At 37.2% G+C, this 10,400-nt stretch overlaps 1 protein-coding gene across 1 annotated transcript; it reads left to right on the plus strand.

The window, feature by feature from the left end:
• Nucleotides 1-1,177: 1,177 nt before the first annotated feature.
• Nucleotides 1,178-9,863, plus strand: LOC124117740 (arylsulfatase B-like). Its single transcript, XM_046479729.2, has 14 exons — nucleotides 1,178-1,305; nucleotides 1,461-1,572; nucleotides 2,782-2,833; nucleotides 5,508-5,611; nucleotides 5,765-5,871; nucleotides 6,001-6,065; nucleotides 6,232-6,333; nucleotides 6,621-6,684; nucleotides 7,078-7,175; nucleotides 7,652-7,788; nucleotides 8,382-8,440; nucleotides 8,627-8,750; nucleotides 9,107-9,249; nucleotides 9,645-9,863. The coding sequence occupies exons 1-14, from the start codon at nucleotides 1,209-1,211 to the stop codon at nucleotides 9,815-9,817; spliced, it is 1,437 nt and encodes a 478-aa protein (XP_046335685.2). The 5' UTR covers nucleotides 1,178-1,208; the 3' UTR covers nucleotides 9,818-9,863.
• Nucleotides 9,864-10,400: the final 537 nt, after the last annotated feature.

The following is a 10,400-nucleotide window of genomic DNA, read 5'->3' on the forward strand; positions in this document are numbered from 1 at the left end:
ATACAATGTATTATGACCAAGCAATTAGTTATAATCAGACGTATATTCACAGTTATAGACAATGTTTAAGATCCAACTAAAGTGACACATCAAACGAGAACCTTAAACCAATCAGTGAAAATGGTTCCACTTGGTAATTGGTCATATTCCTCTTTGTATATGTATATGAGTTTATAATATTTGCAAGTGGCGTGCATGGATACAATGCGTATGCAGAGATCCAAAGTGTGCTCCTTTCATTAACATGCACATGCAAATTGCGAATCGAGATGTCTCCATGAATATGTTTTGAAAGTTGCATGATCTAATTTGAGAATAAATATATTTTTATTTCATTTTATAATGAACCATAGTTACTGTGTTTCCTTAGTGCTTTATATGACCATTAGGTCGGAAAGGGAAACTGATTTTTGACTGATAATTAAGTTTAAAGTATTGGTTCCCTTGTTTGTAAATTTCTAATTCAGACTTGCGGCCTCTTTCTGATTGAGTGGAGTCTGGTTCTGCCATTCGTTTCAAAGCATATCATGAACAGTTACTATACTTTCGAGTCGATGCGGTGGGCTTTCTCTGCCAAGGAAGAAGTTTCGAGAATTGAAAGTGAATACCCGTTACAAAGTAGTATATACAAGCATCTTGTATTACAGTTGTAGGTGAACATCCGCTACTTTAATTAGGGCACATAATTACATTAAACTTGTTTCGTTTCTTGAGGCTAACCTTAATCCAGAATGGCATGTATCTTCACAACTCCAACCGTAGAGTTCATAGTGCATATTGTTAGGTGTATTATATAATATGAGAACAAAGTAAGGATAAACACATGTCATATTCTACCATTGTGAAAGAGTGCAAATGTCTACAATAACACTGTAATCTGACCTGAATGTATTCCAAGGTCGTTGTTACCATTCTATGATTTAGAGTCAGAAAGCTTATGTCTTAAACTGTTCTAAGTAGTGTCTTGCAAGCGTTGACATTATACATGTATATTTACATGAAGCTATTTGATATTCCATTAATCTCATTTAATTCTTTTAAATGTTCCTACTATATTAGATAAGTTTTAACATATGTGCTATTATCAGAACACGTGTACATGAACGTGTAGGTCAACATGTAGATATCAGTCTTTATCACGACATGGAATGTCTATATATAGGCAGAAAGTAGAACACAGTCTCATTGCTGCTGAACAAGCAAACGCAATGGAGGTTCAACAGCTACTTGGTCTGTTTCTGTTTTTCTTATCATTGTCTTCAGCTGAGCGTCCTAACATCGTCTTTATTGTGGCAGATGACTTAGGTGAGTGCATTTATTGCAGGCAGTTACAAAGTGAGTCAATATGAAATACCTACTGAAGCAATATATCACTCCAACTGTGCCTCAAAGTAGAGATATTTACAGTGGTATATTGTCTGCATAGGCGTGTATTCAGGGGAAACTATGTCTGTTTACAGGTTGGAATGATGTTGGTTTCCGGAATCCTGACATGATAACCCCAAACATCGACAAACTGGCCACAGAGGGAATCATCTTCGAAAATGCATATGTCCAGCCTCTGTGTAGCCCGTAAATATGCCATATTTGTTCGTCCTCAATTTAATGAAAACCCATGACAAGACATCGATTAGAATGAAACTAAATATGACACAAACAAAACTTTGATCACATAGAGAACCAAAAAACCAAAAAACCATGATTTAGAAAGTTGACCGTATATACGTTTGCACAATACTTCTTGTTATTGTGTTACAGAATTTGAAAAACGTTGTGCATGTAAACATTGTGCTTATAAACTGTAATATTTATTTCACAATTTCTAATTGACAATCAAATCAAATAATCAAATCAAATCATCAGGTATATCAGTGATCTGATATCGTTCAATAACCATCAAGTAGCCACTGATTAACACGCTAAAGACCCGGGCTCGATTCCCGACATGGGTATAATGTGTGAAGCCCATTTCTGGTGTCATGATATTGATGGAATGTGGCTTAAAGCGGCGTAAAACCATAATCACTCCCACAATCACAAACAACCCACCTGAACTAGAAATAAGGGAGACCAGTGAGACCACCTCGTCTGTTTCATATTTAGATCTATAGATCTATTTAGATCTATTAAGCATAAAGATTCAGGGTGACAAAGGGGCGGTGGGGTAGCTTAGTGGTTAAAGCGTTCGCTCGTCACGCCGAAGACCCGGGTTCGATTCCCGATATGGGTACAATGTGTCAAGCCCATTTCTGGTGTCCACCGACGTGATGTTGCTGGAATATTGCTAAAAGCGGCGTAAAACCATATTCACTCACTCACTCACTCAGATTGACAAAACACTCTCCACAAGAATGTATGACAAGAAAGATGCCTTCAACTTTCCAATAGTCAACTTTCCCTGACCTGTTCCACAGATGGGGCAGGATACACTCACCGTTTCGCGAACAACTGGTATCATCACTATTAAATAGTGATTCATAATATAAATGATATAATCGGAATCGTACAATCGACTCTGTTTTTTACAGAGATGTCCTATGAATATGTAAAGGGTTCTGTCACTTTTATTAAAAAGCACAGCTGCGGAAAAGATAAGAAGAATATATTGGGTGGTAAGTGGTAAATTGCTGAACTCCCTATGTTAGTTAGACTGCTTACATCAATGGTATAAAATGGTCTTCGTCCTTTCTTTTGGCCATGGCTGCAGCGATGTCTTTTGGGTGTCGAAAACAGACTATTCATTACAATATTACAAAATCATCAGTACACTCATTGTTTCAGATCCCGTACAGCCTTTATGAGTGGAATGTTTCCATTCCATGTAGGCATGCAGGTAATTATGTCCTTGTTTAGCAAACGTGGTTAATGCAAGTCATCCATGAACTGCATGGTTAAATTCCAAATGAGTTCAAGTGTTCAAGTGTGTGAGTTAAATATTAAGTCAGCTAGGCAATGTTTCAGCCAAATGCGAGTAGAAAATGTAATTGATTACTGTGAACGATAGACAGAAAAATTAGAAGTAGCAGATTTGTAATTAAACCTATTGTGCGATCACAATGCAAAGACCGTCTTATTAAACATCAACTTATAGGGACCTCTTCTACCTGAAAGGTACATATTGTGGTAATGAAGAAACATGTTTAGCATTTATCTGCTACTATATAAGTGGCATGATCTTGCAAATGTTTCATCAACCAATCAGTTAAACTGTCGGTACGTCGAATTTGTCTGTTTATGTAGCTCACTTTAAATTATTTTCATGATCGTATTGAGATACATTACGATAACATAGACGCCGTAGAATCACGTGAGATCGTGTGAAACATGCTTCTGTTATATTCAAGGATAGATGGGAGAACATACGTGAAAGTTTGTGAACATATTACTGAATTTAAAGGAGTGTTCATATGCATCATGACATGCCAAATAAGCCATGAACAATATATTCAAACTATTGATCTTGACTAGGAAGTCGTTTCAAATTGTATTGGCACTTACTCTTGGAATGTTCATCCCCACACGTTGCATTCGGTATTTGTTGTTGACACACTATCTCACTACACTCAACGGTTTGTGAGGTTTGAATATTTCCCAGAAGATATTCTGCGCTGTTGCCATGGCTATTCCTATGGAGAGGTTATCTAAGAATCATTATTTTGAGATTCTCTTCTTATTCTTAACTTTATTCTGTTTCGTTATAGCATGGTTTATTTACTGCAAAATACAATTTTCAAGTATACCTCTTGAAATAACCCATATTTATACTGTCTATACTAAAAGATACATTTATTTCTGTCCTTTCACAATTCACATTTTAATGAAACTGATTTCTACCAAAATATTTTGATACATTCTCATGTCCTTCTGAAATAACGTAATTAACAAATGTTTTGGTCAGACAATCACAGAATGTATAGTTGTGAGCCTTTGTTCTCCATGGGAGGAGACACAGTTTTCATTATCAGTGTTTTATTAGCGCACTGGGATTCTTGTAAAGAATAGAGGTCCGCTGCAACATATCCCTGTCGTAAGAGGTTCCTAAATGGACCCGTGACTTGGTGTATTTGGATGGCATCGTATCCATTGTGTTGGTCGACGCTCATTTCGTCTATTACTGGATTGTTTGGTTCAGTTCAGTTCAGTTTATTATCAGAGAAAAAAAACACCTACAGTGGTACAAGCGAAACAAAGTATGATGATCATTCATATATAATAATAAAATCAATTATTGGGATTTTGTGCTAATACATTTTGAGATGGAAAGTTTCAATGAAATATGACAAAATTAAAGTAACACGAATCTCAAACACGTTTTGTAACAGCTTCAACATTTCTAAAGATGGTATTGATGAATTTAGACATGTTTTTCATAGCTTTTCCTGTAAGTCTGGATAATTTCCTTCAATCTGGTCTTTTAATATTTCTTCAATATTTAAAGCGAGGCATTATGAAGAACACATTAACGGGTTGTTAAATATTTCACCCAGTTGTTTCCTCAGTTGTTTAATATTTCCTAAACGAATGTTCTCCATGGAAGTTTTTTCAGAGATGCTAGCGTAGTTATGAGTGATACATTTATTAATAATATTTGTTAATTTTGGAGTTTGATTACAAATTTTCATTTTATGCCAGAATAGAATAACCGGTTGGTACATTTTGATATAGAGGGGTTCCCTTCCGAGTTCTTCATAAATCATATACATGTAGTTGTGGAGTTGCACTTCGAAGCACATCAAAGTGTAAATGCGGATATAAAACAATCCAAGTGCAAATTAATATTACATGCCTTTTTTTAGTAGTGAAAACATGGCTTTTGTTGCATTTTTTGTTCAAATTGTGATGGCTTCTACAAATCTCCCGTTTCTGTACTACATTTTTTTATAGTTTGATTGCCTAAAGCGAATGAGATTTTCATATTGCTGTTCTTAACACCGCTTCCAAAAAGTATGATTCTGGTTTTGGACAAGTTTGCATTTAATTTCCATCCTGAACAAGATCTACGCAAATTGTCAAGTGATTGTTGTAGGCCTACAGGGTCTTTGAAACACTGACTTTGATATCTCTATCCACAAGACAAAGTATTTCTAGTGGCAATACCACCCACTTTTCTTAACGACCCAGACCTGAAATTCATATCCATCTAATCTTAGACCATCACAGATGTCAGTCCTGGTTGCAAACCAATAATGCCATACTACTTAATAAGATCAGTAAAGTCAGCATAGTCAAGATTTTTTCTTAAGCTACGCACATGCAAATTGAAAAGTCCATACTCGATTATATACGGATTGCCTTCAGAAAGCTTGAGTATTGCTGAGTGCGGCATGTGGGCCTTATCTCAGTTATATTTTACGTTGAATCGCAACTAAGGTAGGCCATTCTCTGTTTAATGTCATTATTGCCATAGAGTATTTTTGTGTGGATTAAATGAATGCACGTAAATGGGGAGGTTCTTTCTTATTTCTTGACTATATAACGTTATCTTACTAAAACGTATCAATACTCAGCATCTGGTACTGAACCCTGGCCAAGCAGTGTGTGTGCCCCTCAACTATACCTTCCTGCCCCAGGAACTAAAGAGCCTCGGCTATGCTACGCACATGATCGGAAAGTAGGTATAATGTTTCAATGAAGAAAATTGATAAGATATACTTAGAACAACTGTAAATGTATTTAAGAATGTAGAGCAAAACGTATATCTACATCTGTTATTGTAGATGATACACAACGGTACGGACATTCATTTTGTCCACTGTCATTTCAGATGGCACCTGGGTTTCTGCAAGTGGGAGTGCACACCGACGTACCGAGGCTTCGATACTTTCTTTGGTTATTATAACGCGGCTGAAGACTACTTTCATCACAATGTTGGTGCGTATTATTCTGCCAGTCGGGTTGTAATGAGGCTCGTTTGATTTGCTTTCGTGTATTAACGTTTCAGTTGCAAGCATGTACACGAAAGAAGATGTATAATAGTCTAAATATTTCATATTTCACCAGGACAATATTTGGACTACAGGGACAATCAGGTTCCTGCAAGAAACTATTCTGGAGAATATTCTGCTGTAAGTATGCCATATCGATTGACATTGAAAATGATTTGTCACCAACATCAGTTGATAATTTTCATACCAATCACGATCGTGTGACAAATTGTATACTTTTTTAGATATATGTAAATCCTAGACGAGTCGTTTATTGGTTTGAATATTGTATACATTCCTGTTACAGTTCACATTCGCCCAGAGAGCCGTTGGCATCATCAATCGGCATGATGGTTCACAGCCACTGTTCATGTACCTCCCGTATCAGAATGTACATGGTCCTATTGAGGTACATTAAAACAATAGTATTGAGAACATGAAACCAGTTAAATTTCACCTACCTATTTCAACGTCATCACATCACAGAACAATGACGTCACATAACAATATCATGGGAACAAGGGAGATACATATAAGAACGTGTGATTGATACTTTTGACAATGAGGGATTTATTTCATGGATTTATTATTTAGAGGCTTGTTGAGGATATTTATTAGTTTCAAATCCAAAATACATAATTTATTAGTATAATGATCCATTTGGTAATGTATGTACATCAATATTTGACATCACAGGTGCCCAAGAAGTATGAGGATATGTATCCGAATGTGATCAACGAAGGGCGAAGAAAGTACTGTGGTAAGTACTTATGACTGTATTGTGTATCTCTTGCTTTAATTAATTTGTTCATCGTTTGTTTATATTTTGTGTTTCCGAAAGCACTGTTTAAATAATTTAATAATCATTCTTATGATACAAGGAGTATGAAATCAATTTACTTTTCTAACCCGGGGACATCGGTCACGCAGGTGTCTAAGGCACCGGAAATCTCTGTGAAGAGTTGTGTCCATTTTCCTTTGTTTAGGATTCGAGTCCCTAGTTCATACTGATTATGATCCTTTGTTTGTCTGCACAATGCTCATATATGTGAGTTTCACTGAAGCATCTACTGACAGTATCAATGTGAACTTTTGTCCTGCATTTATTAAGGTTAAATCCTTGTCAGAGCTCTGATAATATCATTACCAACAGGAATGGTGTCCGCCTTGGATGAGGCAGTGGGAAATGTTACCAAGGCCCTGAAGGATCGGGGCTTGTTTGAAAATACTCTGATTCTATTTACCGCAGATGTAAGTAGTTGCAACAGTGGGGAGAATCTTAAAACAATTTTCCACTTCACACAATCGGTGGAAATATGTTTAAAGTATATTTTCACGTAGTGTATACTTACATTATGACTCATAAGCAATTGATCATTCAATATCGCTTTCCGTATCCCATGGTCTTGTTTTAAATGTGTCGCACTAATTCAAAAATATCGCTCAAAGTAACAACATGCTTTTGAGTGTGGAATATGTTTTTGTCAAATTGTTATACACAGATACACTTCAATATGTTTGGCACATTATACTTTTCCCATGAAAAATGTGTAAGAACAATACCCGTTACCTATGTGCATGTTTGTTTCAAATATATAAACAGGGTAACGACCAAACATTTTCCATACAGTGTGTTCATGTATATTTTGATTGTTAGAATTCGTGCAAGCGCAGTGTTGTCATGCCATTCTCCCTTGTAATAAAAACATGAAAGTTTATTCATTCAGAATGGTGGCCCTATCGAAGTTTTTGCCAACAACTGGCCCCTGAGAGGTGGGAAGCACACGATCTGGGAAGGGGGTACGAGGGGGACATCCTTCATGTATGGTGCTGGGCTCCAGAAGACAAGGACGACATACGATGGGTGACTCATTAGAACATAATCAGATTAAACACAATGAACCTATTTGAGAAAAGTGTTACAGTGATCATGTGTCACAATAAAGTAAGATTTTAGACAGATGGTTAGTCAATAAATGATTAAGGGCTCTGTGAAAGTCCGTATCAGAACTTGAATTCAGGATACCCTTGAAGATCTGGATGATAATAGGTCTTCAGCAAGCCATGCGTGTCGTAAGAGGCGGCTTACAGGATCGGGTGTTCAGACTCGCTGTCTTGGTTGATGCATGTCATCGCTGGATTTTCAGACTCGAATGTTTACAGACCGTCGTCATATAGCTGGAATATTGTTCTGGAGTTAAACAACTCCAAAACAAAGCAAAACAATTAATACACGAAAATATCATATGCAGTATATCAGCGTTCGTGTTTCCAGAACAATGTTCAAGTCACTATAGTAATGTTATGGAATAATAGTTTATACAAATTGACCTTAATGACCTTCCTTTTCTTCCCCTCATTGATTTTTATGTACATAAAACCAAATACTCAAACCATTTAAAATGCTGAATTCAATATTTGATGGATTTAAACCTATATATGTGAATCCCTGAACAGGATGATCCACGCTGTCGACTGGAAACCAACTTTAGTCTCTGCTGCTGGTGGAACGCCAGGCAAGGGGATTCTCATATATATTTTCCCTGGTGTTGGTCTGAATTATAATCAAGAAAGATTTATTTGCAACTGATCTACAGAATCAGTCAGTTTAAATGTGTTATTATATTAATAAACTGCTTCGAAACATCATCGGCAAGGTACATAGGAATTTCTTACCATCTATTATTGTATGTTGGTCGTAGAAACTACCATTGATGGAATGAGTCACTGGGATTCTATTCGAAACGGCCTACCGTCTCAAAGGACAGAGTTCATTTACAACATTGACGACTTTGAAGTTCCAGTCGAAGGGCATGCTGGAATAAGGTACTATTAACGTATCGTCAACCAATCAGATTGCATGTACTAGGAAACTTAAAAGGACATTGCCAATGAGTTTTCTTGAGCAACATATAGTAAGTGAATTTGCCTTTGATTTGCTATCGTAAGGCGATTTGCATATTCATATAACGACCTACCTCAGATGTAATTCACATGCCCTATTTGGAATAGCACTGATTACACAATAACAAATGTGTCTGCATTCTTGTCTATATTTTGTAATTTGCGTTTTCCATATTTACATCAATGACCTATTTCAGACGCAATATCACATACCTCTGCGCTAATACATTCATGATCTGAAAAGCCAAGAAATACCAATTTGCAGTATCTACATTCAGAGTAGGCGACTACAAGCTGATCCTGGGGTACCCTGGAGGTCCCGATGGCTGGCACAGACCCATGAACAGAACCCAGGATGACAAGTATGAACAGACAGTTTACACCAAAGGGGATCAACCAATCCACCTCTTCAACATTCGAGGTACACATTGTCACACATGTTTGTCTCAACTTGAATTAGCGTTCAAGACCTTCCCAAATCTCAAGTTCACAATACCTTTAAGCACGGATATCTACTGCTGCAATGGCCAGCTGTGGGTATAACTGCCAATATATCTCGTGATAACAATAGTTAGCAGTACCTACCTATGCCTGTGGTTTTCCAAGACCTGGGTCACTTCAGGTATTCAACCAACAACAAAAACTGACCACTGCTACATGATTGCAGCAACATCATCATCCACACACTGAATACTGTTGATAATGAATAATACCCCAATAGCACTCAATGTTTGCAAAACAAGTGCTGCATCAAGATGAACACATATTGTTTGTTAAGCTAAAAGCTTAGTTACAAATATTCTGATACCCATCTAGAGGATCCTACTGAGCACAACGACCTTGCACAGCAGATGCCGGACATGGTGGCGAAGTTGCGATCCCGGTTTGAGGAATACAAGAAGACGATGGTGCCAGCCAATTACCCCAAAACGGATCCTGCATCTGATCCCAGAAAATATGGAGACGCTTGGAGCCCCGGGTGGTGCTAATCATATGTACTTGTGTCAATACATCTACATGCTGACCATTCCATAATGTGTGTTTTGTTGTATGTACATACAAAATGAAAACCAGCAGTCCTTTGTACTGCATGACAGAGTGATTTGGCAATGTATATCTGCGTACAGTGCGTTTAACAAATCATTAACTCATTGAGACATCGATGTGCGGGAGTAATTAAGCAATGACTGATTAAAGCCTTTACATGAGCCTCCAGTATAGCTCCAGCTCTATCATGTCGGCCAAGACTCTAAAAACACGCCCATTCACGCACTGGTATAAATTCTATTAAATTGGATATTTGGAAACTATTATGCATTTAATATGTTTTCAATTAATGGCACAAAGATCCTCAACACAAAGTTCGCATATATTCATGTATAACGATGACACAGACTTAAATTGTGTTCACGTGTTGTTTTGTGGTGAACAGTTGACTTGCCTCTGCGTCTATTTGTGATGGGTACCACTGGATGTGACGGCTACTCTCACCCTTTGGCGAACACCTGGTTCCATCACTATTTGAGAGTGTTCCATGGGCATATGCTCGTGATATGGTCGTAACTGTAGAGT

Source organism: Haliotis rufescens, unplaced genomic scaffold, assembly GCF_023055435.1.
Source record: "Haliotis rufescens isolate VD_foot unplaced genomic scaffold, xgHalRufe1.0.p SCAF_13, whole genome shotgun sequence".
In the NCBI taxonomy this organism is placed as follows: Eukaryota; Metazoa; Mollusca; class Gastropoda; order Lepetellida; family Haliotidae; genus Haliotis; species Haliotis rufescens.

Excerpts from the sequence above, each read along its gene's own strand:
- LOC124117740 (XM_046479729.2), top strand. The coding sequence starts at position 1,209 with ATGGAGGTTCAACAGCTACTTGGTCTGTTTCTGTTTTTCTTATCATTG. Across the intron at positions 1,573-2,781 it reads GTCCAGCCTCTGTGTAGCCC|ATCCCGTACAGCCTTTATGA; the intron begins GTAAATATGCCA and ends TCATTGTTTCAG. Across the intron at positions 7,789-8,381 it reads ACAAGGACGACATACGATGG|GATGATCCACGCTGTCGACT; the intron begins GTGACTCATTAG and ends ATCCCTGAACAG.